This window comes from Myodes glareolus, chromosome 12, assembly GCF_982192425.1.
Source record: "Myodes glareolus chromosome 12, mMyoGla1.1, whole genome shotgun sequence".
In the NCBI taxonomy this organism is placed as follows: domain Eukaryota; kingdom Metazoa; phylum Chordata; class Mammalia; order Rodentia; family Cricetidae; genus Myodes; species Myodes glareolus.
In genome coordinates this window covers 9,184,841-9,210,385 of record NC_142037.1, presented here as the reverse complement: position 1 = coordinate 9,210,385, position 25,545 = coordinate 9,184,841, and the positions used below count along the sequence as shown (strand labels likewise).

At 47.7% G+C, this 25,545-nt stretch overlaps 1 protein-coding gene across 4 annotated transcripts in view; it reads left to right on the top strand.

The window, feature by feature from the left end:
- The first annotated feature begins 744 nt into the window (after positions 1-744).
- Positions 745-25,545, top strand: part of Dlg5 (discs large MAGUK scaffold protein 5) — a 136,120-nt gene continuing 111,319 nt past the window's right edge. Inside the window, exon 1 of one of the 4 annotated variants that reach the window (XM_048426457.3) lies at positions 745-1,466. In XM_048426457.3, coding sequence (XP_048282414.3) covers positions 1,163-1,466 — 304 coding nt within the window. In that variant the 5' untranslated portion in view covers positions 745-1,162. The remainder of the gene's footprint in view (positions 1,467-25,545) is intronic. The other 3 variants (XM_087911944.1, XM_048426458.3, XM_048426459.3) reach the window with 3 other exon arrangements.

Sequence of the window (25,545 nt, the reverse complement as noted above, 5' to 3'; positions counted from 1 at the left end):
AAGAGCTCTTGGCTAGTCTCAGCAAGTGAATCAGTGGTTGCAAAGCAGAAGTTTGCAGACTTTCCTAGGATGCAGACACACCAGCACTGTGGCTGCTACTGGGGGTAATTGCTTTGGATCTAGTCAAGGGTAAGTAGTAGTGTACAGAGGGCTGTCTGTGGCTGAAATCATCAGGGGAAGTAAGGTAACCCTGTAGTTTGCTTCAATCTTGGGGTGACACCAAGGGGGTGAGCATGTGCCAGAAATCTCCAGAAGCTCATAGTAAAAGCTATTTACGCACGCCCCACTCCTGCAAACATCCAATTGCCTTTGACTGTGACGCTTAGATACAGGTGAGCAGGATGCTATTAACTGTGGGGCAGGATGGGGGATTTTATTGGGAGATTTTCTAAGAAAATCTTGGAATGGGGCCCGATTCTGGAGAGGTCTTAAATGGGAGACATCTAAGTTTAGTGGGGGGAGGGGCTCCATTGTGTCTTCGGTTTATTTTGAAATTCTCAGGAGACCCTGGATTAGGGGCAATATGTGAACCGGGTGGGAGTTGTTTTTTCCCAACAGTTTAGGGGCTACGGGCGGGTGGGGAAGGGGCGGGACCCTTCCTCTCCTGCCACCGCTTTAGTTGCCTGCCACCTCCTCCAGGCCAAAGGCGGGCCAGGGAGGAGAGAAGCCAGAGGGGCGGGCCACGGTTGTGCTGCCCCGGCGTGAGAGCCTGGGTGAGCCCGGCAGGAGCCGTCGGGCGCCTGGCGATTTCCACCCCCGCCCCCACCCCCGCTCCGTGGCGAACGCAGTGTGCAGTGGGGCGGTGGGCACGGAGGTGGAGCGGGAGGGGGCATGCTTGGCTGCTGCAAGGCCTCGGGACGCGCCCCGGCCGTCCCCACCTCCGCCTCCTCCTTCTCCTCCTCCGTCTCCTCCTCCTCTTCCAGTCCCGCCGCCGTCGCCGCCGCCGCCAACATGGCTGCGCCCCGGAGCCCGGGAGGCGGCCTCTGAGAGCGGCCCGATCTTCTGGGCCCAAGGCTCGCAGGCCCCAGCCCATGGGCCCCGCCGCCTCGCGGCTCCCGGTACGCTAGGCTGCCGCCCAGCTCGGCGTGCAGCCCGCCGGCCTCAGGGAGTCCCGGCGCCGTCCGGCGGGGCGGGGCGGGGCGGCGCGGCGCGGGCCGCCACCATGGAGCCGCAGCGCAGGGAGCTGCTCGCTCAGTGTCAGCAGAGCCTGGCCCAGGCCATGACCGAGGTGGAGACCGTGCTCGGGCTGCTGGAGGCCGCCGGGGCGCTGAGCCCGGGCGAGCGGCGGCAGCTGGACGAGGAGGCTGGAGGCGCCAAGGCGGAGCTATTGCTCCAGCTGCTCCTGGCCAAGGAGCAGGATCACTTCCAGGACCTGCGTGCTGCGCTGGAGAAGACGCAGCCTCACCTGCTGCCCATTCTCTACCTGAACGGCGTCGTCGGGCCGCCGCAGTCCGCAGAGGGCGCGGGTGAGTGGCAGTCCCGCGGCCCCTCCTGCCCGCCGGCCACCCCTTCTCTCTGCAGCTCACAAGGGGCGAATGGGGCGGGGGGCTATTGCTCTACCTGTATGGCGCGGGTGACACCTTCTTTCTTAGAGTACCTGGGGAAAGGGACCGATGCCTGGACCCGAATTCACACATCATACCCCTGTCCTGCGGGTCTCTAGGAACAATAACCCCTCGCCGAAAGCCTTGTTTTCCCTCTCCTGGTTGCTACTGCTGCAGAGTCCCCCGGAGGCCACCAGGTCCTGTGGCAGAGCGGAGGGCGGAGGACACCACCGAAGGATGTCGGTCAGCCCCTTTTCTAAGCTCCTCACCAGTGGCTAGCCCTCTGGGAGCCAGAGGTTGCAGTCAGCAATAGGTTATATAGGCCAGGGGCAGAAAGCCTAAGTTTTGATTCCCTACCACCCCATTTTAGGATCACTCGTGCCTTTTCACTTTGTGACCCTATCTGTTTCCTTCTCGCTGCTGGATCTCAGTCTCTTAGCTTGCCCAGATTTACTGTGAATTATGCACAACGCCTTCCCTCGGTTTCTCTGGAAATTGTGGGCCCGGAAAAGTTGAGGAAGTTGCATTGCACCATGGGAAAATCTTAGTAGTGATTGCTGTGGCTCGGTTCTTTCCCTGAGAGTTCTGAGTTCCCGGTGGAGGAGCACTGGTGACTGATTCCTTTGAGTGTTGCCCTTTGGAACCCCTGTGTTCTTGCTCTTGAAAGTGACTGATTTGGAAGTGTGTGTTGGGGGAGGGGTACTGCTGGGCGTTTGTTCCTAGTGGTAGACTTGTCCTGACTGAGCTGGAGAGAATGGAAGCCAGCCTCTTAGACAAGGAAGAACACGGTGCAAAGGATGAGGGCTGGCATGCATGGTGTGTGTTGTGGCAGGAACTTTGCCTTATCACATTTAATCACTGTTAACAGCGTGTGAACTATCTATTATCCCAGATTTGCCGGAGACAAAAATGGCTTGCAGTCGTTAAAATGCTCAGGAAAGATTGAATGCCAAGAGTTTTGAATTGTCTTGTTGCTTTTAAAAACATACTCAGAGCCTGGAAACAGCAAGTGTACCTTGTGTAGGTCTTGCCCTCATTTTAAGTGAACCAATACAATAATAATCAGTAAAGACATATATGTAAAGAATAGTGAATGAAGAGCTGGAATTTGAGGACCAGATGTTGAGGATACCCGTTTATGGATCTGTTTTAGACAGGGAGTGATTTTATGTGGTGTCCCTGGTAGCAGTGATCATCTCCATGGGCCATCTCAACCCTACTCTCTCCGGCTGAAGGAAACTGACATACAAAAAGGCTGAAATGCCAACCACATAACTGCATTTCACTGGTTCCCCTGCCATTTCCCCGTCAGGCTTTGGCACTCTTTCCTCAGACTTGCATTCTGTCTCAGCAAGTATGGTTTATTGGAGTTCCTGGGCACAGTCAGTAGTCTCTTTGGATAGCCCTTTGAAGTTTCAGAAGGGCCTGTCAAATGCAACTGAGAGGATAAATGCCCTGATCGGAGTGACTTTTCTAATTGCTTCTATTTAATTTTTAAGAAGGAAGTTTGACACTGGGCAGTGGTGGCACACACCCAGCACTCGGGAGGCAGAGGCAGGTGGATCTCTGTGAGTTCGAGGCCAGCCTGGTCTACAGAACTAGTGCCAGGACAGGCTCCAAAGAACCTTGTCTCGAAAAAGAAGAAAGAAAAAAAGAAGGAAGGAAGTTTTTGAAAGATCTGTTTCAGGAAGTCTTTCTGAAGAAACATAGAAATTAGAGGGCATCCAAGAAGTCCTCACAGGGGTGAGTGTGCATCAGCTCTAGGACTAGAGGAACTAGTGACCAGAAGGCCACTCTTTACTTACACCCGCTCCTGGCAGTTAAGTGCTTCTCTGGTCTTCCCTCTAAGGAGCTCTTGACCTCCAAGGAATGGGATACCTTAAGGTTGAGATTTGTCCTTAGGGCTGAAATTTTTTTTTGATCCGTTTCCCCACACTTGAGAATTCTCTTGCTTCAAAAAGGGTCATGAAATCCTTAGAAAAACAATTGTCAAGGAGGTTATTTAATAGTCTAGTAGAAATTAGTATAGCACTTTATATGACAAGACCTTTTTGATCCTTCTGTGAACAAGGTGACATGGTGTGTAGTCAGTGAGTATCTGTGTGTCTTTGTAATACTGTGATCAGAGAAACTCAGGATTAGGTTGGTGTGGCAGGGGCTTCTCTTCTGGGGCTGATGTTCAGCATGTTGTGTCATCATTTCCATCTCAGTGACTTGAGACAAACCCAGTGTTGTGGAGTAGAGTCTTAATCTTCCCTACATTGATTTCCCAGGGCCAGGTGTCAAATATCAGGAAGATCAGAGGGCAGGGAGGTGACAGACACCAGGAGCCTCCCTCTTATTTCTCGTTTAGGTGGCTAGCTGTTAGCTGACCATGCCTTCCCGCTACCTTTTCAGGAGACTATTGGTCGTGAAGAATTCTGATATCTTGCGTACACATGGATTTGCCCCAGCTGGTGACATTGAAGAGGCGAGAATGCCCCTTACTGGGTGACTAGAGTCTCCATGTCTTTTATTGTATTAGAGTTGCATTTGGTCACCTGTTTTGTGTTTCTCTCATGAATTTGATGGTAGCGTGATGTGATTTCTCTCACAAAGATACTTGAGTTCTGCTTCTGTGCTCAGCCTCAGTGTCTTCATCTACACGATGGGGTCCAGGGTGCCCTGCTGCCTGCCTCAGTCCTCAGGGGGCACTATGTCTTCAGCTCTGGGGCTTGGCTTGGTGGGCCGGACTGCAGGCAGGCAGGGGTGTGTCCATGTATCTTGATGCCTTTTTTGGGCAATAGGACATTGATGGGAGATGGATCTATTGAGTGGCAGATTCAAGAGTAGACTTTCTGCTCGTTTATAGAGTGTGTCCTAACTATCTACTTTCCCCCAATACTCTCTTCTGTGCCAGGCTTCTCTTAGAAGGCAGAAATTGACTGCCTGCTGGTTCTCCACCCATGTGCCTAGAGTTGTCTTGTCTTTGCCCTCTGCCAGCTTCTGTATTTCCTAGAGAGTAGTTGACTTGCTGTCACCAACGTGAAGAGAATGGCGTAGGATTATCTGCTGAAGAAGCGGAGGAAGAATTGGAGCAGGGACTGGTAGTTGAGCTGGAGCTGAAAGGGAACTCACCTGTTTTTGTTGTGTTTTTTTAAGATTTTTATTTTATTTTATGTGTATTTGTTCAACATTTTATATGTGCATGATGTGTGCGCCTGGGACCTGCTTAGGTGAGAAGAGAGTCAGCGTCCCTGGAACTTGAGTTACAAAGTGTTGTGAGCTGCCAAGTGGATGCTGGAACTTGAACCAGGGTCCTCTGCAAGAGCCACAAGTGCTCTTAAACACCAAGCCATCTCTCCAACTCCCTGAAGGGGAAGTTGGAATGCAGAGAAGGACCGTTTGTTTCCAGGCTGCAGAGAGTAGGAACTGGGACAGGGAGAATTGCCATTGGCTCTGAATGGATGTGGGGTAAGGAGGTCTCAGGGAACTGTGGTCCTGGGTCCAGTGAGAGGTTTGGTTGTTCAATACAGGTATTATAGAAGGTGAGGCTGAAGACTTTTTTTTTTTTAAAAAAATTAAATCCTTATTTATTTGTTTGGATAGGAATGTGTTATACATTTTTCCCCACTCCCCTTCCACCCTTCTGTCTCCTTCCCCCAACCTCCATGCTCTCAATTTACTCAGAAGATCTTGTCTTTTTTTCCCTTTCCTAGGCGGATTCATATATGTCTCTCTTAGGCCTTTTCTGTTTTTATAGGGTGTTCCTCTGTCGCCCAAGCTGTTTTCAAGCTAGTGGAAGTCCTCATTCCTAGACCTTCTGACCTAGATTCCCTCCCCTTTTTTTTCTTCTCTTGCTCTTCATTGAAAAAGGAGTAACCCTGCCAGGCTTTTCCAGAGACTAATGGGGTGGCTTTGTGTTGCCAGGTGTGGGCTATGTGTTGTTTTGTGATGCTTACCTGGGCCTTTTGTTTTCTCCTGCCTTTGGACACAAGGTATTTTTGCTCAGTCACTCTGCCACGGGGATGGGGAAGAAGCAGAAGTATAAACTCCAGTCCTCATTGACTTCCAAAGTTGCGCTATTTGAAGAGATGTGACAGAGGAACCTGAACACTGTTGTCGTAGTTTCTAAATGGGGACAGGTTGTAGTTAGATCTCTTTTCTTTAGGGTACCATGAAAACTTGGCTCAAGCCATCTTAAGCCAAAAGGACAACTTACTGAAGTATAATACATTCATAATGACATTTCTTAAGGCAACATGTCTGACAGTGGTCTCATAAGATTATATTATTTAGTGACATTTCTATAAGTAAATTCCAGGATGGTTATATAATGGTGGAATCACCTAAACATATATGTTTCAGACCATTACCCCAGTGCTGAGTGACCTATAGCTACATTCTAAAACTTTGTATGAGGAACAGTTGATACCTCAGTCCTTTTCCATAGGCCTGAAATGTAGCCTCAGGTCTCATGGGCTTTATGTTCACTGGTCCTGGCTAGAGAAGGAAGACAGCTCTATCCAGTCAACCCAGGCAGAAAAAAATCTTCTGGAAGGATTCTAATTGTCTTGACTGTATGCCATGCACCCATTTGAGGCAGAGCGACTGTGGCCAAAGTTAGAAGGCTAAGGTTGGTTTTGCTTTGTCCCTGTGAGAGTGGTTTGTTCCAGTACAAGGCAGTTTTTAAAGAAGCAATTTCTCCAAGGGAAGTGAACAAGAGGAATATTGTAAAGATATAAACATTATGCCTGACACCATCCTTAGTAAAACGGAAAGACTAAGTCATTGCTAGAGTGGGCTGTTGGTGGTCAAGCCCTGCCTGAGCAGGGCAGTTAGCTTTTCTAAACACATTTCTTCCCGTTTTAAGTCATCTCAGGCAATAATGGTGCTGGAAAAGCTGGTGGTCAACTGAACTTGTAGAGTCCCAAATATTTGTACCCCTAGTATTAGGTGGCCTGGAGTTTCTCGTTTGGTTCATCCATGGTGCCTGTCCATCCATCCTTCCCCCAGAGAGCTCTATATTCTGGGCCATAGCCAGGATCTCTAGGATGCTAGCTAGCACTCAGGTTAGCTTCCTCCATCCCTGTCACCTGACCTGCTGTGCCCTCTTTAATCCCCTGGCACCTAACCCAGGAAGGATGATGAACAAGAACATGAAGAAATCTCAAAAAAAAAAGTTACACAGATCCTCTAGCCTGGTCAACGTCTCTCCTCTTCTCTTCCGTCTTTCCCAGCAGTCACACTCTGAACAAGGCCTGGATGTCCCCGTGAGACTCCAGTTCCGCTCTCCGTCACTGCTGTTCTGGGAAACTGAGCCCTGTGTCACCATCCCTTTGCTTGCCACAAGTTGGCAAGGGCTTCTACTCCGCTTGGGTAGATCTTAGCAGTCAGGTGTTTGGCAGGCGGGGGTGGCTGTTTGGAACTGGGGAGACTTCTGAACTTAAAGATAACTTTAAAATTCGCAAAAGTGATTTTTTTTTAAAGTTTTCTTTTGTAATACTTGCAGTTGGGAGTTTTTATGGAAATTTTACGATGATGTAGAGCCTATTCCTTATTAATTAATTAATTAATTAATTTTGCTGAATGATGGCACACTTGGACAATTTTAGCAGCGCATGCCTTTCCCAATAGGCCTCTTATCAACCACACCGTCAGCAGACCTGTTGGGAAGCTGAGTCAAATGGGCCAGTGAGCCCTGCCTGCTTCTCAGTATTTGTCTCAATATGCTATTTCAGGTCCTATTCTCCTTCCCCAGAGTTCTGCTTAAATACAGCCATTATAAAACACACACTACTTCAGGGTGCTGTTTGACAATGGTAAGGACAAAGGAAGGGCATTTTGTTAGTGTGGTGAACCATGTCACACAGTAGCAGCAGTAGGGACCTGAATGGACGGAGTGTTGAGGGCCTGCTGCCGTTCCTTGTGACCTCTCTAACAGGTGTTGGTGTTGCTGGCTCTGTGGCTGTGGGTCCCTAGCACAATGTAGTCTCCAGGAGGTGACATACCCTTTGAACGTGTCTCAGACTCTCACTGTGTCTGTGGTGGAAGCTGGTGGTATGACATTATGACATTGCTTTCTGAAGTCATCAAGGTCCACCCTCCAGGTACCAGCAGTGTGGGGCTGCTCCAGAGTTGTGTGGAGCAGTCTTTCCTTTTTCTGACTCCAATATCAGCTAGGTGTCCTTGAAAGAGCCCCCCCCCCACGGGACCTGCTTTTAAGTGCCCTTGGTCTTGACCTTGGCTGAGCTTCTTGGCTTCCTGGCCCTTGTTCAACAGCAAAAGATCCAATTGTTGAGGCCCTGCCTGGGGAGTTCCTCAGCCCTGTGGGGTTCTGAGCACTCCCCGGGTGGCTTTTAGTCCCAGGAGGTGTGGCAATTGTGTTCTAGCTCTTCACCTTGGTTGCTGTTAATCTGCTTTAATGTTAGACTTGAGTGGTGTTTGATATGCTGCCTGAAAAAGTAAGTAGAAGTAGGAGATATATTTTGTCTCAATTTTTCCCCCTACTTCATAGGAAGTACCTGTGCCTTCTGCAGCCCCAGTGGGAGGAGCACTGTGCAGTGGTTTTCTGGGAAGCTGTGGGCTGCAGGGAGCAGGAGCATGGACCTGCTTCGCTGGCTGGAGGGGGACTGCTTGGTGTGTTTAGCAGGGAACATTAAACAAGCTAGGACTACAGTAGAGACAATGGGGTTGTTTTTTCCTTTTTATTCTTCATCATTTGCCTAGAACAGATCGTAAATCTTCGTGTTGTGTCCCAGTTGATGTTTTTGAAGTGGAATTCTACGAAAGTACTGCAGAAGCATTTTTACCTGAACAGGGATTTAGTGTCCTGTGTAGCCTGTCAGCCATCTGGGCAGGATGGTGGCTGCCATTCATTTTGGTCTAAGGATCATAACTCATTTGTTGAGGGTGTGTGTGTGTGTGTGTGTGTGTGCGTTTAATTATAGTAAGACTTTACATATCATAAGACTTGCCCCGAGCCATTTCATTTCACTTCGGCGATGTATATATAAAATGTGGAAATAGCATCTTACGTGTGCATTTCAGTGGCAGGTAGTATTTTTAGACTGTTGTGAGGCCCATGTCATCATCTGTTTCCAGAACATTTCCATCTTATAGAAGAGTGTCTATTAAGCAGCTCTCTACTGCTCCCTCCCCTGCCCATGATACCTACTCTACTTTCTGTTTGCATGAACATTAATTAATTTAGATATCTGTTATAGGTGAACTCAGTATATCTGTCTTCCTCGTGTGTGTGATGTATGTGTACACACACACACACACACACACGTGCAGAGGACAGAGGAAGCTATTGAGTGTCTTCCTTCCTTCCTTCCTCCCTCCTTTTCTCCCTTCTTCCCCCCCCCCCGCCCCCGTCCTGTTATTCCCTGTAGATAAGACCTTTGTCGACCTAGAGTTGTTGTTGTTGGGTTTCAGCTATGTTGGTGGCCAGAAATCCTCAACAGTCCTCTTGTTTCTCCCAGATCCCTCCCTGCAGCATTGGTGTTAAAGTTGTGTGTGGTCACCCCTGGCTTTTTTATGCGGGTGCTCACCATCTGCACTCAGGTCCTCAAGCCCATTTCTGCAACTCTTCAGTATTTGTCTTCTAGCGCTGATTGTAATGGCCGATGCCTTTCAACCCAGTACTAGGGAGACAGGGTGGCGGAGCTCTGTGAGTTCCAGGCCAGCCCGGACTACATACAAAGTTCTAGGACAGCCAGGAATGCAAAGTGAGACCCTGTCTTGAAAAAGAACAACAGCAGCAACAACAAAAAGCAACACATTTGTCTTCATAGCATGTGATATATGCCAGGATTTCCTTGTAGAGGTTGAATGACACTCTGTTCTTGATACATGCTGTACTTTCTCTGTTAGTCACTTAGGGACACTCAGTGGTTTCCCCCTGTTGGCTGTTGGGATTCTTATTGCTGTAAGTTGCACTATGCACATATCTACTTAGCCTTCTGAGGACCATGTAACAGTTCCATATGTGAGCTTTTAAAGAGCTGTCATATTGGTTGCTTTCTGTCCCTACCACCTCAACTTGGGACTGGGTGGAGGCCCAGTTCTAACATTTTCTTTCTAAAATGTAAGTGTAATAAACAATCGCATATGCACATTCATACGTGCGTGTGCACACACACTCACACGCACATACACACTTACTTTCTTACACACATAGACCTCCAAATACATGTTGGTAAGTTGTAGGCATCTCCTTTGGATTGCAAGAAATTAATTTCAGAAGTTGCTTGTGAATCCTTTGAGGCCAGAATTTAACCATATCGTCCCAGCAGAATTCAGAGCTGGCAGCCAAGTGTAAAGCACTCATTTCCTCCTCTTTTGCAGAGCTAATAGCTTCATCCCAAAGGCCTTGAAGTATGCTGGGCATTTCTGCTCCCTAGACCACTCAGCTTGGCTTGCTTTCCCATCTTGAGTCCAGGGTACCAGCTCTATCAAGATGTTCTTTGGAAGGCCTAGGTCAGCCTTTCCCCAGGAAACATGCCCTGAGCACTGGCTTGATGGGATGTGGATGCGGTTTTTGCCTTGTCCTGACTCTGTGGTCCAGTGCATTTGGAGAGTGCTGCTTTGAGCAAGCCTAACTTCTTAACATTGGGCCCTTGGGAGCCATTGTGGGCCAGTGCGCTTTGGGGCTTTGCTAGAATGGCTCCAGACTAATTAGATCACAGTCTTTTCTGTGGAACTTGTTGTAGCATCTGTGTTCAGAGCAATCCATACGAGAAACCTCAGTATCACACATGGTATTGGAACACAGCATGTATTACTTATTTTCATTTCCTCTGGGCCTCTCATTTGGGAAACCCAAGCTATAAACATTCTCCTCCTTTTAGCTTCCAATGCCTCCTGAGCTAGACACGTGCAGAACTGTCAGAATTTAGGTATGTGTTCTTACTGGGCCTGGTGTGGCTTAACTGAAGGAAGTCAGATTTCATGAACATTATTCTTTGAGATGCTTTTTCCCAGGACCAAAGCAGCGGGACTGGGCCTTGGACCACAAGTCAGGCCTTGGAAGGATGTATGTGGGAACTGCTTTGGTGTCTCAGCTGCGACAAGTCTGGGAAGACCTTGTTACTGTCCGTCAAGAATAAGTTTTTACTGAGCCTTTGATAGGAGCTGGCCTGGAGAACAGAGAAGGTGGTCTCTGTTCTGAGAATATCATGGAGGGTGGGTGACTTTGATGAATGGCCCAGGTGGTTTGAATGGTGTAAGTGGGATTAGAACTGGAAAGCAAGGCTCTGGGACTAGAGGCGGTTGAATGCTGCAAATGTACTCTTTTTTTTTTTTAAAGATTTATTTATTTATTATGTATACAACATTCCTTCCATGAATGCTTGCATGCCAGAAGAGGGCACCAGATCTCATTACAGATGGTTGTGAGCCACCATGTGGTGGCTGGGAATTGAACTCAGGATCTCTGGAAGAGCAGTCAGTGCTCTTAACCTCTGAGCCATCTCTCCAGCCCCCCTGCAAATGTACTCTTGAGGGCCCAGCAATTTAGGTTTACATCCTAGTATTTCCAACCTGAGTTCTGTGACTCCAGCAGTCACCTAATGTTTGGGACTACCTTTTCCTCACCTGTGAAAGGGATTAGTAGTGTTCTCTGAGGGCCTTGGTGAGGGCCACTGTCTCCCTAGGAACTGTTGAGAGTAGCTTGTCCTTATGAGTAGCAACAGCCTCGGCTTACATATGGACACATACCATGCACAGGGTTAGAATGAGAGAAGCTCAGGAGAGACGCTGGGGTGTCCATCAGCGAGAAGGATGTTAATCTTTGGTGGATTGGTTTCCTGAGGCTTTGGTCCTTATGGAGGCATCACCTGCCCTATGAAAAGGACAAAAGCTCAAAGAGGTGAGCACAGGGAACTCAGGAAGATAGGGAGGGAAGCTGTGCAGGGAACTCAGGGAGACAGACAGGGAAGCTCAAATGAAGCCTTTTAAAGGCTTTGTCTTCTCAAGCGTTTGGAAATGGACTGGGTGATAGAAGCAGCAACCCTGTAGCTGAATTGACCTCTTCTAGCAACCTTGGATTCTTATATTTTAAAACAAATCCCAGCTAGCAGATCACTTCACTTGAAAATATCTCAGGTCTGTCTCAAAACAGCCAACACTCACCCTAGTTTTGCCCCAACCTCTCTCATGATAAGAAAGCTCAGTGGACCTGATTCCAGTATTGCCTGTTTGTGTGAGGTCCCACAGCCTTTGATTGGGGTAATCATGACAGATACAGTCACAGCTTCATCTTTCTGTGTGTCTCTCCCTTCCATCACTTGTCAGTATGTGCACGGTCCTTACTGCACTTTTTGCGGTCTACTATCTTGACTCTGCTAAGTGCTGGTCCCACAAAGGTCACACCCATATTAGCATGATCCATGAAGGGACCCTGGATCCATTCTGGGCACCCTGTTGTGGATTTGTTAAGCCATCTCCATGCCAAGCTGGCATTAAGTTTTCCTTGTCTTATCAGGTAATTTGTTTAAATAAGTATCTTAACAAGGTCTACCTGTTACATTTAGTTGATGCCATCTAGGGATCTTGGGAGAAATTAGGGGGCTGGGTGTCCTGGAACTCAGGACATGTGCCATTATGCTCAGCTTTGATACTTCTAAGAAACTGTCTGTGTTGTCCCTTCCTGAACCCCATGCCTGGAGAGAGAAGAGCCACCTCACAGTTTCACTTCCCTTCATTAGGGGTGAGTCCTGACTGGTTCTGGAGACTGTTGTTTATGAAACCTTGCTTCCACCTGCTTCTTCCATGTCCTTTTGTAGGTGTCCTTTTGAGGTGAACCATTTTAAAAATGACAAATGGCTAACGAGAAGCCAGTCCCTACTACCCAGGATAGTGATGTGGGGAGAGTGAACTGAAGCCCTATTGGTCCTCTGGTCAGTTTTTGTGAGAAGTAGTTACCCTTTATTTATTTTTGAAAATTTTTTCTTGGGCTTAAAACAAAACAAAACAAAAACTGTCAGTAGCTAGCTCAACCCTACATTGCATAAGAGAACTATTATCCTGTTGACATATTAACCAACCCCTGTGAGCTGCCTGTGTAAGAAGCAACACCATTGGGGACAATTGCCTGGGAATGGGTCTGACATTGGCATGAGGGACCTCTATGTGGCTTTCTGTGACAAAGCAGAAACCTCCTGGCTGCTATTCTGCTTGCCACTAAACAAAGGTGTGTTATGTCTGTTTTTTTTTCTTTTAAGGTTTATTTTATGTGTATGAGTGTTTTTGCCTACATGTATATGTCTTAATCACAAGTGTGCCTGTGGCCCATGGAGGTCAGAAGAGGGATTCCCCTGGAAGTGGAGTTATGGATGGTGGTAAGCTGTAAGTGGGCACTGGGGATTGAGCCTGGGTCCACTGCAAGAACAACCATGCTGTTAACCAGAGTTGTCTCTCCAGCCCCTGTGTCTGTTTTTATAGGTGTATTGTTCTCTCAGTTGCACTGTCGGTGTGATACACGTCTGACTCTTTAAGATGGCCCTGGACATGCAAATGAATCTGCCTTCTTTTGATCTTTGAGAAAATACCTTCCTCATGTGGTGGAAATCTATCCAGTCTTTTTTTTTTTTTTCAATACTAAGATAGCAGAAAAATGGAAAGAAGCGTTTTTATTTGTGTTTCTGTGTGAGTGCGAGTCTCTGTGTGTGAGTGTGTGTAGAGATCAGAGAACAGACCACAGGAGTCAGTTTTCTCCTCCTGTCATATGGGCTGTCAGCTCTGGAGGCAAGTGCCCATACCTGCTGAGTCATCTTGACAACCCCCTTTATATAGTCATTTATTTATTTTTGTTTTTTCGAGAGGTTTCATTGTATAGTCTTGGCTGTTCTAGAATTCACTCTGTAGACCAGGCTGGCCTCAAATTCACAGAGATCCACCTACCTCTACCTCTCTGGAGTGCTGGTATTAAAGGTGTGCACCACCACCACCTGGATTCCAACCTTTAAATGTTAAGTGTAATTTGTTAAAATGCTATACTATTTTGACAGCAACATGATGACCTTTCCTTTTATTTTTCCTTTTATTTTTTCCCTTTTTGTTTTTTTGAGACAGAGTTTCTCAATGCAGCTCTGACTGTCCTGGAATTCACTCTGTAGAGCAGGCTGGCCTCAGACTCACAGAGACCCGCCTTCCTCGGCCTTCCCAGTGCTGAGATTAAAGGTGTGCACCGCCACCACCTTGCAATGACCTTTTCAATAGTTGCAACCATCTGTATTCTTTCTAAGTCACCTCTCTTTCTTTTATGACTTTAATTTTAAGTATTTATTCATTTATTTACTTATTTAATGTGTTTGGGTCTTTTCTTTACATGCATATCTGTGCACCACATAAGTACCTGGTGTCCTCAAACAGCCAGTATCCTAGGAATTGAGCCCCAGTCCACCGGAACAGCATCCAGTTCTCTTAACTGCTGAGCCATCTCTCCAGCCCTTAACACTTCCTTTTAAGCAACCTCAACTGGTTGTGTGTGTGTGTGTGTGTGTGTGTTTGTGTGTGTGTGTATATGAATGATTTATTTTATGTTTATGGATGCTTTGTCTGCTTATATATCTGTCTGCACATCCCAAGAGGTCTTCTGATCCCATGAGCCACCAGTGGGTGCTGGGAATTGAACTCAGGACCTCTGAAAGTGCAGCCAGGCTCTTAACTGCTGAGTGTTCTCTACAGCCCCAGGCAGCTTCAGGTTTTGAGCATCATGGCTGGAAAGACTCTTAGAGACTACTCTGCCCAGGTTCCTATTTTACACAGAAAAACTAGCAGTCCAAGGATACAAAGTGACAGATCTGGTCCCAGGATCTCCTTTCAGACTTGGAACAGCATGGCTGGGTATCTGGAAGCTTGGCCTGCTTTTTCCTCTTGTGGGCCTGGCTTAGCAGCGAGCATGGGCAAGAAATAGGATACCCCAGTGTACTAAACCATGCCCCAGCTTTATTCCCAGGCATCGAACCCAATCCTCTACCAGCCCATGCGGTTGATATTTGTGTTCTGCAGTTGGGCAAACTAGGCCAGTGTGGAGAGGTCACTGCTCGCTCAGGCCACCAGCTGCTCCGGGGCTGGCAAACGCTGGAGTCCTTGTCAGTTTCTTCATAAAGGCTGCATTTGTTCTCTCCTGCAGGCCTTCCTGTGAAAGTCCCCATTGAAATTTCTGGGTCCCCAGCCTGGGATAACCCTCCCCTTTGCATCCTCTCACCGATGCATTCAACAATTAGGCTCTACCTGTTTCCAGATAGGGCTTTTTGAACAGTCCCTGAAGTCTAAATTTAGTGCTGAGTCAGACAATGGGCCTGGCTTTGGCAGGAGGAGCCTCTAGGTGGCTTTTTTCCTGTGACACAGCAAAAACCTCTGACTTCTTGGTGCTTAGTCACAGGTCAAAGTTCAAGCAAGAAAAGCTTCCCTGAGTCTCTGGCCTCAGGGGAAAATCCTTTTCCAAAGATAAGCTGTTGGAGGCCCACAGACCCTGAGCCAGGCCAGGGCTCACTCAGATGTCTGGCTTCAAGGGGATTGGAAGGGAGAAATTAAAACCCTAACTTGGGGGCTCTGCACTCCTTCCCTGAAAACAAGTTAGATCTGGTGGAGCCCAGTGTTCAGGGGCTTTGTGCGAGTGCTTCCATATCCACACGTTTTCCTTCTTATTTCTGCTAGAAAATGGTAGGTGACCTGTATCTGTTGTCACAGGCCTGCTCTACTTTACAGACCCGGAGAGAGGGAACAGAATAGTGTCAGCTTCCCCGGTTCTGCGGGGAGTGGTCACGTCTTACCTAACTGTCCTGCCTCCAGCTTCTCACGAGACTAAGTTGAACTGGTCACCTGTGTAGGCCTCATACACTGGATCCAGCCATGTCAGATTTTATCTGTCTGTCTGTCCTTGTCTCCCTCCGTCAGCCTGCCTCTGGTCACTGCTTTGTAATAGACTCTATTAAGTGCCCAGGCTGTGATGATGAGGATTCAGTCCCGTCCATGAGTAGTGCTGAATCCTGAGAGTAGACAGCCTGCTGTTCCCCAGACGTTTTCCTTGTTGTTCAGTCTTGGTGCTTTTAGAAACACCGGGAAGCTGCCAGTCTTCCTTATTGTCTTCTGGCTTCTCACCTGGTTTGTAGTTTCTAGGCTATGGGAAAGGTTTTTGTGTGTAAAACTGCAAGATTATCGGAAGTCAACAAAAAGAAGGCTCAGCCTCCTTCTCCTGTGGAGTTTGTCATCTCATTGGGTGTCCAGCAATATTGATCAGTGGCTTGGGCTCATGGGTGGGACCTAAGGAAGGGGAGAATGTACAGCAAGCTGAACTGGGTGCAGGGGCCTGAAGAGTAGAGGGTGCTGGAGAGGAGGAAGGAAGGAGACAGGCCTAGTAAGGGTGGTGTTCAAGGCAAAGGAAGGCTGCTGTTGGAGACATGACAGAGAATCCTTTCTGTGAAGAGAGGGCTGTGTGGGAATTCAGGGCTTCTGAACAGGAGGACATTTACTCTGGGCAGAAGGGGTGGATGCAGACATAGACCAACTGGCCTTCCGTATCTTCCGAGGGGTCTTATTGGCTGTGCATTGGTGAGTGGATTGTAACACCATCTTTTCCTAAATTTCAAGCCTGAGAATACTGTTTGCAGGGTTGGGAGGTGAGCATCTGGGAGTCTCCAGAGAGGCTGTGATGTGGTCCCATGTGAGGATCTTCACTCTGGAGAAAAGAGAGTAGTTAAGCAAGGTGGCTGAAGGAAATGAATGACCAGTTCTCTGGTTTTGCCCCATGTCCCCTGTAATCTCTCTAGGTCTTGGTGTTCTGATGTCTGAATCCACCCTGCTGCCTCCGTTCAGCTACAGAAGGTGACGGTAGGGCATAGGAAGTGACCGCATGCCTCTCTGTGGCTAGATGCTGAGCAGGTGGGGATGCTTCCTCAGTTATATTTGCATTCCTCTTATCCTTCAATCACTCCAGCAACCCAGCAGGGGCCTGTTTGAGGTCCTGGTACAAGTATAAACGGCTGGCTGGCCTTCCTATCTGTTTCAGTTTCCTTATCTGCGAAGTGGGAAGAGTTGATCTGGAGAATTAAGAGGGTTACTGTCTGTGAGTAATTAAGAGACTTACTGTCTGCCAGTAGTGCCTGGAAAAGGTAAATACTGGGTAAGCCCTGCTTTTATCTTTGTATTGCCACAAGCAAGTGGCTCAGGGTCACCCTGGGACTGGAGCCTGGCAATGACTTTTGGGGGACACATGCCTCTATAATAGCACAGGTTAAAAACACTTCTGTTCCCTGCCCCCACTCCCCCACATTGTAGAAGTTCTGATCTATAATGAAGTGAGCATAGAGGTTCTGTATGTTTTGTGACCTTTAGTGTGGTTCGACCTTGTGGGAACTCACTGAACAGGCGTACACCACCATAGGTGTTGGCAGGTCATGTGGCGAGTGTCATGTGATATGGGTTCCACGTCATAGGCATTGGTAGTAGGACCAGATGATTGTAAGTAAGAGTTGAGCCATTGTTGTCCGCTTCCACCGTTGGCCTCCTTGGGAGGGGCCTGGTCCCTTGGAGCAGAAAGAACCAGGGGTTGCTTGTTGGTCACTGTGTGATACGCTCCTGTGCAGTTCTCACGAAGAGGCCACAGGGCCTCACAGAGGAGACTCCTTCAGATTTAGCTTTATTTTCTGTGATGATTGTTTTGCCTGTATGTATGTCTGGGCACCACATGCATGCAGTGTCTGTGGAGGTCACAAGAGAGTGTCAGCTCCTGGAGCTGGGGTTACATGTGTTGGTGAGCTGCTGAGAGCTGAATCTGGGCCCTTTGTAAGAGCAGCAAACGCTTTAACCACTGGGCCGCCTTTCTAGCCCCAACAGTGGAGGCTTTTGTTGTTTGCATTTTGTGCAGCCTATGCTTCCCCATGACAGATGCCTTTCTTGCTATTCTGACAGGGGTGGTAAGGAAGCAACACTGAATAAGCCTTGAGCGCTAGCACTTTCCACCCGAGATAGGCAGGGACTAGAAAGCTGGAAATTGTCAATGGCCAAGGCTGTAGAGCTGTGGAAACTCCCGCCTCAGCTGCTGTGGCTGCCCCAGAATTATTGGTATGCCTTCACCAAAGCCTTGCCCCAAGGTTCTGTCCTGAGTGTCACCCTCCCCAACCCCAAGTTCTTTTGCAAGCCTGGAGGGGAAGGTCCAGGATTCTTACTGCCTTGTTCTATGTTGGAGGGGAGTCAGAGTCAGTGTCCATCCCTAGAGAGCAGAATGGATGCGTTTGAGCCTGCAGTCACCAAAGCAGTGGTTGCCATGGGACAAATGACATGCATACATGATAGGCAACATGGTACACCTTAAAATTAATGCTTAGCCAAGTGTGGTGCTGTACAAATTTAATCCCAGCACTTGGGAGACAGAGGCAGGCTGATCTTTTGAGTTTGATGCCGGCTGGTCTGTAGAGTTCAGGTAAACTAAGGCTATACAGTGAGCCCTGTCTCAAAACAGCAATAACAACGAACAAAACATCTAATGCTTGTCAGAAATGTGAGCAACAGAGTGAGATGGGCCATCTAGCTTGCAAGAACATGGAAACTGCCCTCCCATCTGTGGTGTAGGAAGGGATCTGGGCTTAAGATGAAATAAGTAAGACAAGGGGAAAGAAAACACCATTGCTTTGTTGCAGCTGTCTTCAAGAGAGGGCCTCAGCTTTGCCCTGTTTCTAACCTCTGACTCTGGTGTCTGTGGGACTGGACTGGGTTGGCAACCTCAGGCAGATTGCTCACACCAAAGGGGCCTGACTGTAGTGCTATCCATGCTGATTAAGCCACCCAGAAGATAAGTGGAGTGGCCGTGGTTCATAGGACAGTAATGCAGTGACAAAGGCATTTTAGATAATCATCCAGGTGACTATAGAGCAAGAGGTGAACCAGCACCCACTTTAAACCTGGCATTGTGCACATGTGTCAGCTGGTCATGCAAAATCCGTGTTCTCATGGAGACCATACTGGAGACGTATGGTGGTCACCTGTTAAGACAATTTCTTGGAAAAACAACTGCTTACTGTTAAGAGTTCTTCATGCTCATGATGCCATGTACCGCAAGGTGCATAGCACAGGGAATCAGGACATTTTAGCTTCAGGATGATCAAAATCCTTCTCAGGACCAGGAGCAGCCTTTTCAGTCTCCAGAACCTAGTAACTAGTGTTTCAAGGAGATGGAACGAGCTGCGTTGCTGGGCATGCTCAAACAGAACCCCGGGCGCCTCTGGGACTTCTCTGTCCTGTTCTCGGGTGTCCTTGTTCTTGTTAGTCTCCCAGTTCCTTCTATCACTAACTGAATTGGGCTTCAGGCTTTATACCTGATGCTAGTGATTAAAATGAAAAGATTATTTTATTTATTTATTTACAATAATTACAGGCTGTGTAACCTTGCTCTGAAATGCCTGGGACTAGGAGTGTTTCAGATTGTAGAGTTTTTTTCCCCCCATTTGGGAATATTTACATAGACTTTACTGGTTGAAAATCTCAAGTCCTCAATTTAAAATGTTCTTGTATAACGCATTGGCAAAGGAGACCACTTCCTAATTGTAAACCCAGTAGGACAGACACTAAGAGAAACAATTAATAAATGGGACTTTTTGAAACTGAGAAGCTTCTGTAAAACAAAGGACACGGTCAATAAGACAAAATGGGAGCCTACGGAATGGGAAAAGATCTTCACCAACCCCACATCAGACAGAGGTCTGATCTCTAAAATATACAAACTCAAGAAATTGGTCAGCAAAAGAAGAAATAATCCAAGAAAAAATGGGATACAGACCTAGACAGAGAACTCTTAACAGAGGAATCTAAAATGGCTGAAAGATACTTAAGGAAATGCTCAAAATCCTTAGACATCAGAGAAATGTAAATCAAAACAACTCTGAGATTTCATCTTACACCTGTAAGAATGTCCAAGATCAAAAACACTGATGACAACTTATTAGTGGAGAGGATGTGTGGTAAAGGGAACAATCCTCCATTGCTGGTGGGAGTGCAGTTTTGAATATCAGTACGGCAATTTCTCAGAAAATTAGGAAACAACCTCCCTCAATACCCAGCAATACCCAAAGGATGCTCAATTATACAACAAGGACATGTGTTCAACTATGTTCATAACAGCATTGTTTGTCATAGCCAGAACCTGAAAACAACCTAAATGTTCCTCTACCAATGAATGGCTAAGGAACACAATGGGGTACTACACAGCAAAAAAAATAAATAAATAAATAAAAAAATAAAAAAAAATTGACATCTTGAAATTTGCAGGCAAATGGATGGATCTAGAAAACATCATATTGAGATGACCAGACCCAGAAAGACAAATATTATATGTATTCACTCATAAGTGGCTTTTAGACATAAAGCAAAGAAAAACCAGCCTACAATTGACAATTCCAGAGAACCTAGACTACAAAGAAGACCCTAAGAGAGACATACATGGTTCTAATCTACGTGGGAAGTAGAAAAAGACAAGATCTCCTGAGTAAATTGGGAGCATGGGAACCATGGAAGGGGGTAAAAGGGGAGGGGAGCAGAGAAAAATATATAACTCAATAAAAACAACTTAAAAAAAGTGTTCTGGTATCTGAAACTTTGAGTAGGGATGCTGAAATAGTACATAACAATGATATTCATAGAAAATTTGGTAGATGTGAGGGACCAAAGAGAAATAAGGCAGACAGTCTTCTCTCTTTCTTTCTCTCTCTCTCTCTCTCTCTCTCTCTCTCTCTCTCTCACACACACACACACACACAAACCCAAAACCTATCAGAAAGCCTTCTTTTCTTTTTTCTTTTTTTCTTTTTTAAAAAAAGAAACAGGTCCATATCTGCAGCCCCAGCACTAGGCTGGTAATGGAAGAAAATTTAGTAGTTCAAAGGTAGCTTTGGCTACATAATGGGTTAGAGGCCAACCTGGGCTACATGAGACCCTGTCTCAACAAATGAAAATGAAGGAAAGTTATTAAAAAAAAAGTTATAAAAAATTCTTAAAAGAATGAAAAAATGGACCCCATTGAATGATGCCCTTGACTGGAAGTTCGTTCTCCACATAAGGAAGAACCTGCTCCTCGTACACATGTTCTTACCCACATCTGTGCTCCGCTGAGAAGGCCTTGGAAGTGGTACTGATAGGTCAAATGGGGTGCATGCTTTCAAGGATGTAGGAACAGAGTTGAGAACACATTGTCTTCTCAGCTTCTCCATGCTCAGTCTTTGTGCTGACTCCTTCAGAATACTTGAGAACTTCTAAAAGACATCCTGCCAAGCTTTCCTGAATCAGAGCCCAGGGATGAACTGGGCCCTAGGAGGCCATTTTGTTCATTTGGTTGGTTGTTTATTTTGCAGTGATGTTGGCGATAGAACCTGGGTCTCACGTGTGCTAGACAAGTGCTCTACTACTGAGCTCCATCCCCAAGACCCCAGCCCCGGTTGGGATTTGGGAAAACATGTGTTGCATCTGCTCCGTGTATGTGCCCCTCTAAAAAGGGATGCAGAGGTTACATGTGTTTAGTCATTGTCAGGAGAGCCCTGATGTGAGTGCAGGTCTGGGGCTAAATGGATGAGACCAGCCCAATTAAGGGACACAGCTCTCTCATCTGTAAACTGGAAGTTTTCGTGTGTCTCTAATTAGTTCGAGGGCTCACTAATATAAACACAAATTTCTGTCATTAACGTCACTAGGTGGGAAGGATGTCACAGTTGTCTTTGGGACTGTGCTGCCAGCTCTGGGAACTGAGCTCGGAGAGAAGTGGGTCAAGACAGAGGGTTCGTCTTTCTACCTCTTTCCCCAAAGGGATCTCTGGCTTAGACACTGTTGGAGCCAGCACTGTGCCCCAGGCCAGCCCTTCTTGGCCTCTTTCACTCCAGCATAGAGTAACTGCACCTACACCTTGTTGCTATGCCCTGGCTTAGGATTGAGGGAGACAGGGAGCAAGCAAGTGTAGAAGGATGCAGAGGAGGCCTCGAGGCTCCCCTTTCAGGTATAGCTCCCACAGTTCACTGGGACCACTTTTCTCCCGCTGTGTATGAGTTTTCTTGTTGGCCATAGCTTCATCCTGTGGACCCTGCTGTTGTTATCCCAATTGTTTACTTTTAGTCACCCAGGGTTGAACTCTTTGCCAGCGTAACTTCTGGGAGGCCAGCCACTCTGTTAGCACTTGTCCCAGTGAACTGCTGTGCCTGCCCTGTGTGTTGAGGTCTGTAAGTCTAGAGGTGAAGTGCATGTCCATTTCCTTATTCACAAAACATGCTACATGGTGGAGGCGTCAGGAAGGCCCTTCCACGGCAAGAAGCTGGTGGAAACCAGGCAACTAGGGACTAAGAAGTCATGCTTCTCGGGAAGGTAGAGACAGGACCCCTGGGAGGTAGCTGTGAGGAAGAGTTTGATTTTAAGACCCAGCTGCGCTGAAGCACAATCTCCTGAAGGAGCTGGGCAGGGAGGGTTGAGTTGAAGGTCATCACATGATAAATAGGTGTCTCTCAGGCAGGGTGGGGATTTCAGATTGTGAGGTGGGTAATTATGGGCACTGAGATGGTAGAATAATGGGCTGGTCAGGGACAGGATGAGTTAGAGTGGGAGGTAGGGGCCTTGCCTTGGACCTGGCCTCTGTATCTCCTGCTGTTTCTGGGCTGCATGGCGTGGGCACAATGCTCTTACCTGTAGGATGCAGTTGGTAAGACGGACTTCAGAGGGTGTTGTTAAATGATGTAGTGGGTAGTACACAGTAGACCCATGTATGCCCACCATGTGCTTCTTTCCCTCTGTTAAGTGCTTGGTGAGACTTGATGACTTTGTCCTACCTGGTGTACCTGAGGGAGCCTGGAAGGTTGTGGAAGAGGACGTCTGATAGTATGCCATCCCTTTCATATTGTGCTCAGGTGTTTGTGTATTTTAAAGACAACCATGTGATCTGAGGGAAAGAAGCTTTGGGACATAGGATTTAGGGACTTGTACTGGATGCCAGTTTGACACAAGCTTAAGTCATCTGAGAAGAGGAGTTTCAGTTAAGTAAATGCCTCCATAAGATTGGGCTGCAGGCAAGCCTCTAGGTTTCAGTCCATGGTGGGTGGGGCCATCCCTAGGCTGGTGGTCCTGGGTTCTATAAGAAGCCAGGCTGAGCAAGCCATTAGGAACAAGCCAGTAAAAAGCATGACCTTATGACCCCTGCATCAACTCTTGCTCCCAGGTTCGTGCCCTGCTTGAGTTCCTGTCTTGACTTCCTTTAATGGTGACCTGTGATGTGGAATCATAAGCAGAATAAACCCTTTCCTCTCCTACTTGCTTTGGGCTTGATGTTTTATCATGGTAACAGTAGTAACTCTAAGAAGACAGGGCTGGGTACCAACATCGTTTGGCATCATTATCTTACCCCTGACTCTGCTGGCCACTGGTGCAAACCTGGAGCCCTGGCAGAGATCCGGGTGACAAAGACTGGGTTATATATGTATCCCTGGTAAGCCAGTTACCCCTGAAGTAGCTCACAGAGCCGAGGTAGCTCACGGAGCCGAGGTAGCTCACGGAGCCGAGGTAGCTCACGGAGCCGAGGTAGCTCACAGAGCTGGAAACTTGCTGAGAAGGGTTCCAGCTGTGACGAAGGAAGGTGAGTGTCATCAGTGGGCAGAAAGCTGGACCAGAGCCTGTGTACACAGGCCAAGCTGGTGTGACTGGACCGTGACCAAACTCCCTGTGGTGCCAGGGAACTCATATGGACCCTTTATTAAATCTTCTAGCGTAGCTAAAGAAAAATCTGTGCTGTTCCTGCTTTTCAGATGGGGACTGAGATGCAGAGAGGTCAAGCCACTTGCCCATCTCAAGCTGGTGATTCAGGGTTTGTCTCTTGGCTCCTGGGGATCAAGAGCACCCCATTGAACTGGGCTGGGAATTGAGCTGTGTGGGGGTGGTGTGAGGTTTCAAGTTGATTTCTAGTTTTTTTTCCTTCCTTTTGTTTGAGACAGAGTCTCGTTTTGTAGCTTGACAGGCCTGGAACTTACTATGTAGCTTAGTCAGGCTGGCCTCAAACTCTTGCCTGTTCTGTGCCAGCCTCCCAAGTGTTCTCATGACAGCAGCAAGCCACATGCCCAGCTATGGTTTGGAGATGTTTGCCACCCCTTTCTGCTGGCGGGATTTTGTCACCTGAGAGGCAGAGCCCCGTGATGGAACTGGTCATTGGTGGGACTTTCACCTTCGAAGTTGTGAGCTCCTCAGCATGGGAGGCCTGGGTGGCCCCCTGTCCTGTTGTGACTGTTGCAAAAGGAGCCAGCACCTATGTTGCTGAGATGACAGTTACACCTGACCTCATCCTTGCCAATCTCAAGACTTCCCCATTCCTCCACGTGTGTTCATGTGTGTGTTTACACTCACTTTGTCAAAGTCCTTAGGACAGTGGTCTCTCTCCTTGATGTGGACAGGGGTATCTCAGAGAGCCTAAGAGATGGTGGCTGCTGTGTCCTGGATAACTGCAGGGACCTCAGTGGGCAGTCTTCTGGTTTGGGAGAACCTAGGGACAGTGTCTTCCAGGCTGGCCTCTCTGATCAGCAGGCCATGTGGAGCTTCCTTCTCCGTAGGGAGTCACCACACTACTGAGCTTTTCTGCTGGCTGCTTGGGTGCCATGTCTGGGTGAGTGGAAGGTTCTAGGATTGCTACTTAGACCCTGCATGGGTCTCCCTCCTGATATCTTGGTGTCTAGCCTTCAGTGACCCTGCACAGCCCAGGAACCACTCTGACAGGACCAGGGACCACTTCCTCAGGTACACACAAGGTCCCCAGTCCTAAGGAACAGACCTGGAGTCCAGCCTGGTGACTCATGTGCCCTGGGGAGTTGCTTCTGCACTGATACCAGCTGGTATCTTTTCAGGGTCGGATTTAAAGATAACTGTTGGAGGGCTGAAGCAAGCTTTAGTAAGCACGCCGGGGGCAGCTCTCTAGATCCCAGCATTGTTCTGGTCCCTCTGGCTCCTTCCTTTCTCTCCTCCCATGCCACACTTAGACACAGTCAGCCAGCCCATCTCCAGATGCTGTTGCAGGCTGTCTCCATCAGCTGATCACCAACTTCCTTTGCAGAGGGCTTCTTAAATCCTAGTGAGTACTTTCAACAGGTCTGGCTTCCTTCTCCTCCCTCTTCCAGGTAAAGCAAAGGACTCAGGACACTACCTTCCAAATGCGGTGGGGAACAGCAGTGTGGAAAGGAATCTGGTAGGAGGGCAGGTTGCAGGGAAGTGCCAGGCCACCTCAGCTAGGCCCGACCAGGTCTGATGGACATAGGTCTGTCACACAGTCCCTGCCCTTGCTGATGGAGGAGGCTGTCTTGTCAAAGGCACGAAGGTGCTTTGCCGAAGCAGCAGCTGTGCAGCCTGCTTGCAGCTGTGTCTGTGTGGCCCTGCACTCCTAGATCTTCAGTGAGCAGTCAGGATTTTGGAAGGCTGTGCTACAGGTGGGCAATGAAACTGGAACAAGATGCTCTGGCTGGAGTATGACCATCATCAGGTACCTGGAGGCAGGGGGGCAGAGTATTCCGGGAACCACGCCCTTTTTGGCTTATTGTCTATTTTGCAATTAAGATGTAGCATTATAAGCTGTTCCTTACTCAATAGCTATCCATCTAGGTACACAAAACACAGTGACCTTCATGCAGTGTTACTGGCCTGGTTTTAAACCGACAGTAAAATCACCTAGCTGGACTCTGGAGTGTTTTCTTCAGGTTTTTCCTCTCCACTTCCCTTCCCTCCCTCTCCTTTCTTTTTTTGTCAACCTGGAACTTGCTATGTTCCTGTCCAGACCACCACATGGAATTGGGACTTTCTGTTTATTATGATTATTATTATTGTTATTATTATTATTATAGACAGAGTCTAACCATGTAACTTGCAATGTAGACCAGGCTGGCCTTGAATTCACAGAAATTCACATGCCTGTGCCTCTTGAGTGGTGGTGTGGATTAAAAGGCATCTGCCACCATGCCCAATTGTTAAAGATTTTTAAAATTTCATTTTATTTTTGAGATGATTATATAATTAC